At 40.6% G+C, this 15,466-nt stretch overlaps 2 protein-coding genes across 9 annotated transcripts; one reads left to right on the forward strand and one right to left on the reverse strand.

The window, feature by feature from the left end:
* Positions 1-508: 508 nt before the first annotated feature.
* cnep1r1 (CTD nuclear envelope phosphatase 1 regulatory subunit 1) lies at positions 509-5,878 on the reverse strand. Of its 3 annotated transcripts, XM_034040185.3 has the most exons (7): positions 5,729-5,878; positions 4,807-4,978; positions 3,348-3,419; positions 3,097-3,170; positions 2,453-2,562; positions 2,171-2,225; positions 509-1,948 (listed from the first exon to the last, which is right to left on the reverse strand). In XM_034040185.3, exons 2-7 carry the CDS (start codon positions 4,934-4,936, stop codon positions 1,907-1,909), a joined length of 483 nt encoding a protein of 160 aa, XP_033896076.2. In that variant the 5' UTR covers positions 4,937-4,978; positions 5,729-5,878; the 3' UTR covers positions 509-1,906. The 3 variants fall into 3 exon arrangements, with proteins under 3 accessions (XP_033896076.2, XP_033896078.2, XP_033896077.2); XM_034040187.3 differs by lacking the exon at positions 4,807-4,978 and having other exon boundaries at positions 5,729-5,875; XM_034040186.3 differs by lacking the exon at positions 4,807-4,978 and having other exon boundaries at positions 5,717-5,875.
* A 459-nt stretch (positions 5,879-6,337) lies between these two features.
* Positions 6,338-14,619, forward strand: si:ch211-216l23.2 (uncharacterized protein LOC565061 homolog). 6 transcript variants are annotated; one of them, XM_034041244.3, is made up of 11 exons: positions 6,338-6,456; positions 7,851-7,917; positions 8,013-8,051; positions 8,237-8,323; positions 8,540-8,622; positions 8,780-8,912; positions 10,317-10,516; positions 11,928-12,203; positions 12,508-12,696; positions 12,988-13,116; positions 13,505-14,619. In XM_034041244.3, the coding sequence occupies exons 2-11, from the start codon at positions 7,859-7,861 to the stop codon at positions 13,537-13,539; spliced, it is 1,230 nt and encodes a 409-aa protein (XP_033897135.1). In that variant the 5' UTR covers positions 6,338-6,456; positions 7,851-7,858; the 3' UTR covers positions 13,540-14,619. The 6 variants fall into 6 exon arrangements, with proteins under 6 accessions (XP_033897135.1, XP_033897136.1, XP_058848893.1 ...); XM_034041245.3 differs by having other exon boundaries at positions 8,240-8,323; XM_058992910.1 differs by lacking the exon at positions 6,338-6,456 and adding an exon at positions 6,464-6,533.
* The last annotated feature ends 847 nt before the right edge of the window (positions 14,620-15,466 follow it).

Raw genomic sequence — 15,466 nt, forward strand, 5'->3', positions numbered from 1 at the left:
TTTTTAAATGAAGCCCTTTATTGCAATAGCAGAAAATACAGTAAAAGCACATGCACTGTTTGAGATGTCAGTGTTCAAAATCAGCAGCTGGATTTACATCCCCTCCACGGTTCAGATAAATTGAAAATCGATCAGCTTCGCCGTAGAGCTGCACAAACTGATTATTTGATTATTGGCTCTGAGCTCTCCCCAGAAATCAGGAGGGGTCATTGGGGTCATTTCCCATTCCGGGTGAAACAAGTGAAGAAAAAGCTGCTTGGATTTATGATGATTTCTGCTGCTCTCAGACTCTGAAGAACAGCAATCCACACAAAGCCAAGCAGCTGCTTCTTCACTTCATTCGCTTGGAATGGTAAATTAGCCTGATCAAGAGCAATGACCCTCACCCGTCTGTCAGCACCAGATCTCTGCAGAGAGGTCAACCCCAATAATCTTACCCACCCGATAACAATATACAACACTGGCTGGTACAGTCCAAAAAAAACATTTAAAAACGCAAGCAAAAGTATCCATATCTACTGTATTTAATAAAATGTTAAAACAAACAAAATATATACAATGTTAATAGTAGCCAACAGTTAAACAATCTCTGTGTATATATTCAGCTTCTGCGATCCTTATCTGTGAGATAAGTGGTTGCTTAATAGAGAAAAGTTTCAGCAGCGCGTACAAATACAGTATATACAATACAAAACAAATTACAAATTTATTGCAATAGATTTGAAAAAAAAAAAAACTGTTTCAATTTCAGCAAGCCAATTGTTTGTCTAATAAAATAACATGCTTAATTTCAGGCTCACAGTCCTATTAATTATTCACAAAACGAGATGTACTGGCTGCGATCCCCTTGTGATATGATAAAAGTTCATTCTAATATAAAGGCAATGCTCTGGGCTGTAAAAAGGTATACAAGCAGCAGCACAGGGAAACCCTCTTTAAAAGGATATCATATAGATCTGCAATCCTTTCGACAAAATATTGGAACCCACCTTGTCATTGAATGAACTGTTTCAAATGAAGGACACTTGCATTTTGTAGGAGTAATGTCACTTCATGATGTCATGTTATTGCTCAGCAAAAGTGCCTACAATATATATATATATATATATATATATATATATATATATATATATATATATATATATATATATATAATATTATATACCAAATTCTGCTTGGACACTGAATTAAAACTGCGAACAGTGTTTGAAGCATGTCAAAGAGGCACGGCAGGACACACTAGCTTAGTACCAATATTGAGTAATACTGACTCAGATGATCAAATACAAGTATATGGCAAACAAAGAATAACTGTGACACTACAGCAAACAGCCCTGACTAAAAACTATATATCATGGCCTTGAGATTTCCCTTCGGACTCTGGGTTAAAAGATAAAAGCACACACATGTGCACGCACACACAGTCTCCTCTCACTCTTTACAATGGCATGGTCATCACCACCTGTGGCCCCAGCCTTGCACACACACACACACAGTCTTCTCTCTGTACATTGGCATGGTCATCACCACTTGTGGCCCCAGGACTCCAGTATTTACAGTAGCGACAAACAGAGGAGCACAGTTACAACAGAAGCGACCAAGCTTGGGCTTGCTTGGCCTCACTCGTACACACAAGTGCTGCAGCAACACAGAAATACATGAGAGAGGAGATGCAACCGTTCCACGTTATCTTTGTTGGTTGTTTGTTTTTCTAGAACAGTAACTGTACAAATGCTTTTACTTCATATATACAGAGAGAGAGAGATTTTTGTCAGTGCTGCGCGTCTTGCTCACTTTGGTAATCGATTTAGAGGCTCCTGTGTAGTCTGTAGACCCTGCGCTAATTACATTAAAAGTTTGAAGGGTTGATCTTCTTGCAGTAAGCTTTGTTTTATGATGACGTGTGCTATTGGACATGCGGCCTGGGCTTCAAGATGAGTTTTCCAGTCTGTGAAACAAGAGGTTAGAAACAGTTTAAGAAACACAGAACTCTCCAATCTAACATAAACAGCGGCAGCGTGGAATGTGCAGATACATCATATCAAATAAAATAAGACATTGACATTTTTGCAGTTCCAACCAATTTGACTATTCAACCTTCTACCCCCAGTATATTCAGTGTGTATGGGTATAAATCTATTTGTTATCTAATCACTCAAAATCCACTTACATCATCACATGACATATTGTACTCTGCTAGCACCGTCCGACACCGGGCTGCTATTCTGTGAGCATTGGTTAAGGGACAAAACAAAACAAGGGTTCCTGCTTCCAGACTCTTATTAAAAAGATATTTTTCACTGACTCTGCAAGTCTTTCTGCTGGGGAGGAACGGGTCCTCACACTCCTTGAATCGCCGCCCCGTCACTAGGTTTTCTCACCAGCACACCACTATTTAAATGCTGTCGCTGGAAGCTGGTGTGGTTTTAGCACTTCTAGTAAGAAAGGATACATTGATGGTGCCACGACTCGCTTGTGTATTCCAGCGAAGAACAAGCCTATCAGAGTTATGCAGCTAATCGTGAAGAATGGATGATTCCATAGAGATGTGAAGAAGGATACCTGTGAAGGAAATCAAGGACACATACTATTTTCAAAAATTTCACAAAGTACAATCAGAACTATTGTGAAGGCCACAAACAGAGAGGCCCTGCTTGTCATGAGCACCCTACACCAGAGAGGCCCTGCTTGTCGTGAGCACCCTACAACAGAGAGGCCCTGCTTGTCGTGAGCACTCTGCACCAGAGAGGCCCTCTACACCAGAGAGGCCCTGCTTGTCGTGAGCACTCTACACCAGAGAGGCCCTGCTTGTCGTGAGCACTCTGCACCAGAGAGGCCCTCTACACCAGAGAGGCCCTGCTTGTCGTGAGCACTCTACACCAGAGAGGCCCTGCTTGTCGTGAGCACTCTGCACCAGAGAGGCCCTGCTTGTCATGAACACTCTAATAAGTACCAAACATCAGGACAGATGTAATGCACAGCTGGGAACCAACTGTTCTAAATATCTTTGTATCCCAAATCGTGTTGTGAATATTATTATTATTATTATTATTATTATTATTATTATTATTATTATTATTATTATTACTAGCTTACCTTCTGTGTCTCCGGATCAATTAACCAGTTCCAAGCTCCAGTAGCCGTGCAAACAGAAACCACTATAAGAATCACTGTAAAAAATAAATAAAATGCTTTCATTAGACTTGGTGACCATGTAAATTCTTTATACAGCAATAAATAGTTCTTTATAGTCATTAATGGGGGTGGCGGGAGACAATAAAACTGGAGCAACAGAACTGAGAAAAGGTTCCAGAAAAGCCCAGTTAAGGAAGCTGTTTTATACTCACTCCGCCAGCGACCTGTGGCAGGTTGTAAACAGGAAACGTATTCTGTGAGTCTTCTTTCAAAGGCCTTGAGATCTAAAGGAGAGGAGTTATAAAGGGCATGAGCAGCCAGCCTACAGGACACAAGCGGCTCTGTGTTGTCATTCTATTTAGACCTGCCCATAACCTCCAGAGACCTGTATCCCTGCAGGGGGCAGTCACTGGACTGTGTTTCCAGCCTCAGAGACCTGTATCCCTGCAGGGGGCAGTCACTGGACTGTGTTTCCAGCCTCAGAGCCCTGTATCCCTGCAGGGGGCAGTCACTGGATTGTGTTTCCAGCCTCAGAGACCTGTATCCCTGCAGGGGGCAGTCACTGGACTGTGTTTCCAGCCTCAGAGCCCTGTATCCCTGCAGGGGGCAGTCACTGGATTGTGTTTCCAGCCTCAGAGTCCTGTATCCCTGCAGGGGCAGTCACTGGATTGTGTTTCCAGCCTCAGAGCCCTGTATCCCTGCAGGGGGCAGTCACTGGATTGTGTTTCCAGCTTCAGAGCCCTGTATCCCTGCAGGGGGCAGTCACTGGATTGTGTTTCCAGCTTCAGAGCCCTGTATCCCTGCAGGGGGCAGTCACTGGATTGTGTTTCCAGCCTCAGAGCCCTGTATCCCTGCAGGGAGCAGTCACTGGATAGTGTTTCCAGCCTCAGAGCCCTGTATCCCTGCAGGGGGCAGTCACTGGATTGTGTTTCCAGCCTCTGAGACCTGTATCCCTGCAGGGGGCAGTCACTGGATTGTGTTTCCAGCCTCAGAGCCCTGTATCCCTGCAGGCGGCAGTCACTGGATTGTGTTTCCAGCCTCAGAGACCTGTATCCCTGCAGGGGGCAGTCACTGGATTGTGTTTCCAGCCTCAGAGCCCTGTATCCCTGCAGGGGGCAGTCACTGGATTGTGTTTCCAGCCTCAGAGTCCTGTATCCCTGCAGGGGGCAGTCACTGGATTGTGTTTCCAGCCTCAGAGACCTGTATCCCTGCAGGGGGCAGTCACTGGATTGTGTTTCCAGCCTCAGAGTCCTGTATCCCTGCAGGGGGCAGTCACTGGATTGTGTTTCCAGCCTCAGAGACCTGTATCCCTGCAGGGGGCAGTCACTGGATTGTGTTTCCAGCCTCAGAGACCTGTATCCCTGCAGGGGGCAGTCACTGGATTGTGTTTCCAGCCTCAGAGACCTGTATCCCTGCAGGGGGCAGTCACTGGATTGTGTTTCCAGCCTCTGAGACCTGTATCCCTGCAGGGGGCAGTCACTGGACTGTGTTTCCAGCCTCAGAGCCCTGTATCCCTGCAGGGGGCAGTCACTGGGTTGTGTTTCCAGCCTCTGAGACCTGTATCCCTGCAGGGGGCAGTCACTGGATTGTGTTTCCAGCCTCAATAGCCAAACAGATTAAACCGAACATAATGCAGGCCCAGTTAGTAATGAGAATGATTGTTTTGGAGACCTCTGCATACAGATGTGCCCCAGATGCAATCCCTGTAGTCTGTGTTTATTCCCTGCCAGGTTCTAGTCCTGCAGTTGCTTGTTGGGTACTGTGCGTCCGGAACCTCAAGCCAGCTCCTTCTTGCACCCATCAGGGTGGTTCTTGCAGGATGTGTACATGTAGGATCCTGTGGCTGTAAATGGTTAAATCTACTGAATATGCAGAGCAATAATAATAATAATAATAATAATAATAATAATAATAATAATAATAATAATAATACTCTCAAGCCGATTCCTTCTATGTGATAATGCTAGTCTGATCTGTTCAATGCTCAAGTATATCCCTGTGATCATAACCAAAGCACACTAGTCTTTTGTTTGGAATGATTAACTTCACCCAGGACATATTTATATTAACTCTTTGTTGCTATGAATTGTAATGTGTTCAAGTAACAGGGTTGGCCAATATGAATTGAACTGGATCTAATATTTAAAATTCTCTTTTTTGATTTATGCATTCCATTACATATATATATATATATATATATATATATATATATATATATAAAATTGTCTCTGTAATTAAAAACATAAATTTGCAAAATAAAACTTTATACAATTTTACATTTAAGCTTGAGTCTTGCTTTTCTGTTCAGTACAACAACGTCACACAAATATAAAAGCTGTTTTAGGAAAATCAATTCGCTTTCTCGATACCAAGTGAACGGGTAGATAATAAAACTGTTTTTGAGTGATTCTGACTTGCAGCTGCCACGCTCCGGTAATGCACCGTACCGGTCCATACGAGTAATTGTTGTTCTCTATACATTCCTGAAATCTGCCATGACATCGAAAACGTTTACATCACATAAACACGCCCCCCATTCTTTGAAAGAACCCAATTCTAATAGTAAATGTAAAATCCTTGCCATGTTGTGTACCTTCGGCCTGTTCCAGTGAGTTCATATCTCAGCTTCAGCAACTTTACACTTCTTCAACCTCTTACGGATGTTATACCCTGACCCACACGCTCACTCCAAACTCCACGCTGATTGGTTGCTCTGCCGGCCATTCCCACATGTCTACTCCTGCCATATAATCTTTAATGTGATTGGTGCGGCAAATCTGCAGCTCCTAACAGCGAGGTCATAGACATCAGAGGGAGAGCCTAGAGCGCCCCCTGTCGATATTCCGGTATCCACCACTGTAATTAAAGTTTTAAATGTACAATACTGTACTATATAAAAGGTGTTTTTTTTAATACACAAGAGCTTGTAGTGCTGGCTAGATAGATGTACACAAACATGTACACAATTTTACTGCAACATTATGTAAAAGTCAATTGCATGTTAATGTAACTGTTGTAATTAATGTAGCTGTGTTGATGGAGGTTTACATATTCAGATAGACTTTCGATAATAAACCAGTAAATATCTGTTACAGTTGCGGGTCACCGCTTCATCGACAGCAGCAAAGGTATTCAATTTAACAGAATTGCCGAGCATCTTTCTGAATTGTGGTATTCCACGAGGGGGCGCTGTGGCGGTTACGCGGTGGTTCTTTTTCCTGCTCTGTTATTTAAATACATACGCGTCGACTCTCTGCAGGAAACGGGGGCCTGGCTGCTGGAGACAGTGTGGTTTCCAATAGTATTAAAAGGTTTTGTTTCGTAAGTAATGCTACACCGTCATCTTTCTCAGTTCACTTGTTTAATGATTAGTAAGAACGTCTTGGCTGAACTCTGCTGTGGGTTTGTTTGTTTGTTGAAACTTGTGGCGTGTGTATATATTCGCATAGAGGAGGGTAAACAACGAGGCCTAATACTCGATTATTTATGCATCCTTGTACTACTATTTTATTTAAAATAAACCAGGCAGTCAATAATAGAAATGCAAATTGTTTTTTTTAATTTTTATGAATGTTTCCTTGTGCACTTCATATAGTTTATTTTACACCGGACGGCAGTATATTGTGTGAGGTGACGACTAGGACTAGTTAATACAGCATCTGACCTGCTCGAATTTAACTGCAACCTTCACCTCTTCTTACGGCTCATTAATCTACAGTATATTGCATCTTAACGCCACACTGTATAAACAGCAGGCTTTATTATCTCAATTATATGTGAGCGTTTCTTAAAGCATGTCGTGCAATCTGCGTAACTACAACATACAGCCATTCACTTTTATTATTATTATTATTATTATTATTATTATTATTTGTTTATTTAGCAGACGCCTTTATCCAAGGCGACTTACAGAGACGAGGGTGTGTGAACTATGCATCAGCTGCAGAGTCACTTACAACTACGTCTCACTCGAAAGACGGAGCACAAGGAGGTTAAGTGACTTGCTCAGGGTCACACAGTGAGTCAGTGGCTGAGGTGGGATTTGAACCGGGGACCTTCTGGTTACAAGCCCGTTTCTTTAACCACTGGACCACACAGCCTCCTATAGCCTCCTTACAATTGGTATGGTAAATACTCTGAGTCTTTTGGTAAAGTAATTGAGTTGGAGTAGAAATAGTAAGTGCTCTTTTGGTATGTAAAGATGGCGCGTCTTCCACATTAATAACACTTGTAATAATTTCTGCTGATTTTTTATTGATAGATAGATAGATATAACATTAGACTTGGTCCTTCAGATTCATTTTACACCAACATCAAAGCACGTGACTAGTGTTCTTCATCAGAAACGGTCTCCTTCAATGTGGCTTTCAATTCCTGCATCTTGTGATAGGTGCATGGCATAGACAGTACAAGTATTACTGTACAAGAAAAGCAATTAAGCTGAACTGTTAAGTAAGCTGCAGGACTTTTTCAAAAATGACAAACATTTGGGTAACTGATCTGCTCAGAGTGATTGCAGACATCAGGTAAAGGGACAGATCTGTTAAACAAAGCAGTGAATACACATAAAACAGAAACCACACATACACATTTTTAGTTGGAAGTTCCATAATAGACTACAGTGACATTCACTGCCAAGGCTAGTTGAAATGGTTTTATACCGATTGCAAAGATTGGATGAATCTTTGTTTTTTACCAATGTGTTTGGTCTTCAGGTTTTAAGATGTCTAACTGGGTGAAGGTTACCCGAGGTCAGGGCCACAAGCCGACTGCAAGTGCAGGGTAAGCAAGCAACAGTACTGATATTTTATATTCATTTCAGCTCTGTTCACTTGCATATTCCCAGTGAGTGTTCATTCTCCCCCCTCTTTCTTCAGGAACCGCCATGGTCCTGGGAAGATTCCATTCCTATTGAAGTAAGTGAACGATTGGAGTGGAAGTGCCTTTCACTTCAACATGTCTTGATTTTCATAGCTATTTCAGTGATGCAGTTCTGCAGTAGATACAATAGGATTCTGTGATTTGTAATCGCTATATAATTATTACATTATTATTCATATTGGAATATGGTCATTTATTTTATTTGTTTATTTTTTTGCAGTAGCATCAAGCCCTACAAACCCTACAGAATGAGCCCATATCCAGTTCGAGATGAAAGAAAGGATGCTTATAACGACGACACACGCAAGTGAGAGCCGATCACGTTTGTGTAGGGGTCAGCTGAGCAGCATGTGTGTTCTGCAAACTGTCACCATGACCACGCTTGCAAAGTTAATTGAATGATCATCTAGAAGTAGACATTCTGTGAAGAGTTTGACTTGCTTTTCACATACTGTGACTTAAGTAGCTGGTTTATGTGGTTCCAAATGTATGATGTGGGCTCATTTCTCTTTTGATTAAACAGTTTTGAAGAGTTATTGGACCAACAATATGACTGTTCATCCAGGACTGAGGACTACTATGAAAGGTACCAGTGCTCCCAGAATGGTAAGGATCTAGGAACTGATTGGTGGATTTCTTAGTTTGTTTTACAGATAAACATGTTTGATCCCAGAGGTGAAAACAAATGGGGAGATTTTTAGATTGTGTCGTGTTTTAACTTGACCTTATTGTGACAATCTGATTTTACTGTTTCTGTTTGCAGCACCCACCAAGAATTACACTCCGGCTGACAGGCGCAGCTCATTCTATCAGCAGTTCTACAAACAGATTCAGGAGGAGTATGACAAACAGAGGCCAGCGGACTGTGTCATTTTGTCTGTGACGAAGCAACAAACGTAAGGATTAAATCGAACTGTCCTCCGGGGTAATGCTCAGACTGATTTAAGTATTGTTAGACAACTAAATTGTTTCCCCTGCTTCCTTAATTCGGCACAGTTACTACAGAAAACTGTAAACCGTAATATAATAGTCTCTTAATTATTTCTCCAAATCACAAACTGTTACTGCTACTGTTTTGCAGTGTTTCTGTCTGAATTGTTTGGTCTCTAGATAACCTGGTTTACTAGCTGGTCACAATGCTGCAGCTGGGCAGGGTAATCAGGCCAGTGGTGACTGAACACCAACGATTTCTACAGCAAACATTTTCTAGCTGCTTCTGCTAGTTTAATGTATTCCTTAATTTATTAGCTACTTTCTTCCCCAAGAACATGTTTCTGCTCTACTTTGAACAAAATGAAATAACTTTTTTTTTTTCTTGCAAACTTTAAAACTGAATTGTATGTTTTTTATTTTTCATTATTAACCCTTCTTTTTTTCCAGGGGAAGTTCATTATGTTTCAGTGGGTTATAACAATCTGTATCCGATGGATTGACTGTTCTTGAACGACAGCGGCCATTAATAAAATGAATATGCTGTTCTGTGCTTAAACTGTAATCCTCAAAACTTCACACTGCATTTACATTGGCTTTACACTTGACGCTAATCAAATAAAACCACTGAATGTTTTACCAAAGCGTGCATAACAAATTGGGTCAAATGAACCCATCTTGATTCCTGCATTGGAATTTAATTCTGCCTTCATGTTGACCAGATGTCTGTTTATAAAAAAAGAAACTGGGATTTGACAAACACCTAAATAGTTCCTACTTGATTCTAGTTCCGCTTGGACCCTTACCATTCAAAATGCAATTCAGATACATAAAAGAAAAAAAAAAGTAAATCTCAGTTGTTTAGAAGAGCTTTAAAATGAATCGTATTCTCTCCACATACGTGAGTTAGATTATTTGGCTCAACTTGGCAACCATATTGTCTGTTGCAGAGCTGCATATTTAATCAGCTGCATATTACCTTGAGATTTTTAAACACCCTTTTTTTAATGTACATTAAGAAACGACAAAGAGTTGAGTCCGCCATGTCGGTCACAAATGCTACAAAAGTTCAATATACTTTTTTTTTTTTTCTTCACAATAAATATAAAAAACATAAACTAAGAACAAAGTAAAAAAAATATATATATTAAGCTGAACTTTTCATACATTAACAATTCTTATAAAACATAATTACTCTGTTTTAAAATATTTTGCAACAATCACCCTCATGTCTGTCTAACAACACCTGGTTATAAAACAAACAAACCAACACATTGCCTTCAGATACGCCGTCATGAATCATTAGTGGCATGACTGGCAACTACTGTTTCAATTCTGTGCAAAATAACCCACTCTTTCTTTTCTTTAAGGGATTATGCAAAATCGATAGGCCACCGTTTGCAGAAGCGTGGCCTTGTGGTGGAAATGATATACCTGCACTCGGAATCAGGTCTCACCCGCGCCCTTCAGGATGTCCGAAATGACGGTTCCCCCTTTTGTATTCTCGTCGAGCACTCAAATGTAGCGCTTTCCTCTTGCACCGTAATCATATTTTACGAGTCTCTCAAAAGTAAGTTAACAGTTTCCTACCAAAAAAAAAAGGCAAATAGTGTTAATTCATACACAGTTACCTCTATCCTAAAACCTTTGATTAAATGCAACTGGGTAAACGTATAGATTAAGAACATTTGGCATTTAAGTAGTGCCCTGCTTATGTAAAAGACAGGAAATAATAAAGCTACACAATTGAACTGAAGATAAAATCATTATTTTTTTGTCTGCCCTAGGGATGTTAGTACAGCCAGGTTTAACAAATACACTTCAACTCTCAAAGTAGTGTCTTATTTTAAATAAAAGCCCATGATTCACAAATCTTTTATATAAAGTAAACGATCACACGTCTGGTATTGCTTAATAAGTGCATATTTAGCAGTGATTCGCCCAATATATCCATGTCCAAATGATGCAGACTTTCCAGTTGTTTTCCACATTCATTTGGTAAGTTGCCCTGCTGTAAAAACATAACACATCCATTAATACTCTCCTTTTACAAGTGGTACTTAATGGGAACACATTTACTTTCATTAATAATTTTTACATTCAGCTGCCCCCCCTTAATTTACACACATAATAAATTACATATCTAGCGATTTAATCAGAGATGCATAAAGACTGCAATACACACATTCAAATTACCATTCAGTTCACAATGCAATATCTAGAGTATAAAAAAGATTATGTACAGATTTTTTTTTTAATGCTTAAGTACTTCACATGCTGTTTCTGTCATCAATAAAATATTCAATAAGGATGGATACTGTCCTTACGACTGGGAGTTTCAGATATGATGCCGTCCCACTTCACAAACGGTACATGTGGCATCGACTTCTTATAACCAACAATATAACCGGCAGCAATTGACAGTATTTAAAATCTTAACACCACTGTTTCATATTCTAACCATTTTGACCAGATTGCTGTATTCACTTACCTTTACATCACGATTTCTGTTATTTTATCATGCGTGCTTTTTACTGCGTGCACTGTGTGGGACAAAGTTAATTATTTTAAATCAAACATGCTGACTCCTCGCACGTTTTGATTAAATTGAATCTTTATAGTGCTAGTTTGTCTTCGTTTGAGGAATAAAAAAAAATTCAAGTACATGAGTAAAGGTTTGTAGATGGCATGCAAAAAACAAAACAAAATATGTTCAGATTTTCAGCTTGTGGATTAATTAAACTACCTAACCAAATAACTTCTTGGCCATTTACTGTCAAAACCTTTCACCGCACACATGTAAGTTTCTCTTTCTCTGTTGGGTCCATAAATTAAAATTAATATCGACGTTTTTCCCTACATACATTACCAAAAAAAAAAACATGCGAATTTTAAGGAGCAGCTCCAGAGCGCTCAGCTGGGTCTAGGCGCTGGCCTGCACACTGGATTGCTATATAATAAGAGCTCTCTCCCTTCGGTAGTTCATCGCAACATGCCTTCGGAGCGTGCCATGGACTTTGTGGCCGCGGAGCACGGGCACGTGCAGGCTGAGCGCTCGGAGAAGGAGCGCGAGGAAATCTCCGTGAAGGCAGCGGATCTAGCAGACGACTATCTGGAGCGTGAGAACTGCGACAAGCACAGCCTTCCCCTGAGTACTCGCCACCTCCTCTTCCTGATGAGCGAAGGGAAGCACTTGTACCTGGAAGAGCTGAACACCATCGAGGAGTACGTGAGGACGAGGAAAGAGGAACTCGAAGGTGGGTGTAATAAAAAATACAAATAAATACATGGGATTGTTCAGTAGAGTCCTGCGCACTGCTTTCTAGTGCACAGACAAAGGGGAACTCCACCCAAACTGTGAGACTTAAGCCTATGTTTTTTGAGATTACAATTCATACTTAAGGTTAACTTGTTTAGGTTTTTTTTGTGGCAGCTAAAGCCTTGAGATGCAGTATGTGCTTGCTAGTAGTCTTGATTGGGCTGAGCCGCCTCTTGTTGCAGATATTTGCTGTAGTGAGAGATTAAATGAGTTTCCTCTCTCGATTTGCTCTCATCATGCAGCTGTGCCAGCAGAAAGTGATAATGGATTCAACCCTGGAATGAGGAAACCAGCTCCCGGCGGCCTGAGCAAGCCCCCTCCCCTTCTCCCGACGCCCGGCAGACCCCCGCTCCTGGAGCACCCCTCCCATTCCCAGGCAAAGCCAGTCCTTCTGGGGGACCGAACACCGGGACCCTTGCTCCCAACCCCAGGTCAGCAGCACAGCAGTTCAGTTTGTTTGTTAGTTTTCATATTGAATATTCTCAGTTCATTTCCGAACTTTTTTTTTGTTGAAAATATAGCACAATATGTTACATATCTGTTGTATTGAATAACCTTGTTTGTTTTGTTCTTTTACTCATTAAGTTGCATTTTCAACTTGAAATATAAACACACACCTCTAAAATTGTGCTGTTAAATGTGTGGTAGAAACAGATGAATTCCCTGTGCATCTACCTCAATATGTTTTTGTTTTTTTCCCCCCTCTTTTTCTGTTACACTAGGCTCATACCCCAAATCCAAGCCCCCTCCCCTGCTGTCTATGCACTCACGACCCACGCACGGCCACGGCCCCTTACCACCCTCAAAGCGTCTCTTACTGGGCGATAAACCCGGCCTTCTGCCTACCCCAGGTGAGTATTCATCTGCAGAACAGAGTTATCTGAAACTAACCAGGGGGAGATATGATCTCTTTATTGTATTGATGTGTAATTGATTTGAGACTGTCACTGTAAACACACAAGTAATGCCAGATCTGCATCACCACTGTAAATTGAATGCTTTCACCAAACCTGTGGTAGAAGCTTGTTGTTATGTAGTTCTGCTTTTTACTATTAACATTCAGTTAGAATTTGCATTTTGGTTTCGCTCACTAACAGACTTGGAATGGAATAGCTAATAGGTGCCTTTTACTGATGGACCAGAATAGCCTGTGCTTCCACGTTCCCCAAAATGTATTCATGAACTCGTGTAAGATGCGTGTGCGCGCTCTAACTGGGTGTGTTCGTTTTCCTTTTTCAGGTGGTCCATCCAGACCCAATCAGCAGCGGCGCTAACAGACAGTAGAAGCATACACACCTGGAAATTGCCAAAATCATCAATGCTGCATTGGAAGCAAAGTGTTACAAAAGTGTCACAATTGGGCAGTACATGTACATTCCAGGATCAATGGAATCGTTGCAATCCCTTTGTTACAGTGGAGGCCCCTTTTAGTCTTTAATAGTGTTGACAGTGTTTGTTTATTAGAAACGTAACTGGTTTTTATTTTTTGTATTGGTATTTACTTTGTCCTGGATTTATTTATTTTTTTCCCCACACTTGTGTAAAAATACTATTTTTCCTCCTGCCTTTTGGTTTAGTAAAACAAGCCTATTTTCACAGAGTGTACAAAAAATGTATACTCTGGGATATCCGTCCTTTTCTACAACAAAAAGGCAGAGAATCTCATTTTAAATGGCAGCTTGGTGAATAATATGTATGACAAGTTGTAAAATGGATCTCCTTGAAGCCTGTACTGAAGTTGGGGCTTCAAGTTCAAAGAACCAGATTTCATAAGTCTGAGTTAAATACATTTTTGTTGACGTTTTTAAACCGTGTGCTTCATTGGTCGTCTTTGATTGTGAGGTGCTTTTAGGTCTTTCACACCTCTTAACTAGTTATGTCTGACTATATAAGCACTCCATACACAAAAATAACAAAAGGTGGATTAACCTAATTTTTAGGTGTTCGTTCCATGAAAAGCCATGTGCTTTAACACTCTTGTCCCAAGACTCAATCTTCAATGCATAGTTAATGTATAGCTTGCGAAGTGAACTAGTTCTGTCTATCCAGAAGGGGGTGTAGTTTATCTAAAATCTTAGTGCCAACCAGCACCTATACAAGTAACATTATTCATTGTAAATGGTACTTTTGTGCAATTCTGCAACCTATAGTTTACATTCAGATCTTCCAAGATTATCTTTCAATGGAAGGAAATAAATACCAGAGAGGAATGACAAGGTACCTAATTAAATATCTCTAATAATCTGTGTAATTTAACATTCATTGAATTTTTCTAGACTTCTGTAACACCAGATTTCACAAAGGTGCCAGGAACTCCAGCAGTGAAGAGTTCTCATTAAAATGTATGAATTTTCCTGCAGTTTAAAGTTTTTTTATTGCTTTGTGTTGCTGTTCTTGTACAACAAACTGGTGCATGTATTCCCCATTTTACTTACAAAGACATCGTTCTGTACTTGGTACAGTTTAGTCTGGGCATCTGTTATAAATAATGATTAATACAGAATGCCTATACGTTTTGTTATAAGAGGTGTTTATGGACAAGGGATTATTAAGGTATATGCAGCAGTTCAAGAGATTTAAAGGGATTCTAGACTGCGTACACTTACAAATACCATACTGGTCCCTTCGTTACAAAAACACCATTGCAGCTTGAGAGAGGCTGTTGGCTTTTGAGTGGAGACAGACTGAGTTGGAAGTTTGAGTGGCGACAGACACTGAATTGGAAGTTGTGTGTATATCTGTGTGTGTGTGAATGTGTCTAAGAAGCAAGAGTATTTCTGTAGATGTGCATATTTCTGAAACCTTGGTGCCATTGCTTCACTTTCTTCCCCCGTTGTTGGGTGCAAAAATGAATAAATGTGAAAGTTTGTTTTTCTAGCGCTTTTAACTGGGCTATTCAACATTCATGATATGCAGGGCTGATTTGAAAGCTCCAAACACAATGGGTTTTAATTAGGTTAAGTTTGTCTGCCACAGATAACATTTCTCTTTCTGTTGAGAATAAAACAAATTGCTGGCACTAATGCCCATTTAATGTACCTCTTTCTATTATGGATGGTAGAAATTATAAAAAGTGCCCTGCAGGGAGCTAATGGTATGGGAGTTGGGGTATTGTCAGCGCTTATCACAAGTCATTTCACTGGAGCGCCGGTATTCCTTTTAAATGCAATTGCCGTATCCTTTCAGACATTCACACTGTGC

This window comes from Acipenser ruthenus, chromosome 19 (genome assembly GCF_902713425.1).
Source record: "Acipenser ruthenus chromosome 19, fAciRut3.2 maternal haplotype, whole genome shotgun sequence".
Lineage (NCBI taxonomy): Eukaryota > Metazoa > Chordata > Actinopteri > Acipenseriformes > Acipenseridae > Acipenser > Acipenser ruthenus.

Coding starts and splice junctions, on each gene's coding strand:
- si:ch211-216l23.2 (XM_058992910.1), top strand. CDS start 6,464: ATGCTACACCGTCATCTTTCTCAGTTCACTTGTTTAATGATTAGTAAG. Junction 6,534..7,850: donor CGTCTTGGCTGAACTCTGCT/GTGGGTTTGTTT, acceptor TTTGGTCTTCAG/GTTTTAAGATGTCTAACTGG. Junction 8,052..8,236: donor AAGATTCCATTCCTATTGAA/GTAAGTGAACGA, acceptor ATTTTTTTGCAG/TAGCATCAAGCCCTACAAAC.
- cnep1r1 (XM_034040185.3), bottom strand. CDS start 4,936: ATGGGTGCAAGAAGGAGCTGGCTTGAGGTTCCGGACGCACAGTACCCA. Junction 3,420..4,806: donor GGGCACATCTGTATGCAGAG/GTCTCCAAAACA, acceptor CCTCTCCTTTAG/ATCTCAAGGCCTTTGAAAGA. Junction 2,563..3,096: donor TTGATCCGGAGACACAGAAG/GTAAGCTAGTAA, acceptor TTTCCTTCACAG/GTATCCTTCTTCACATCTCT.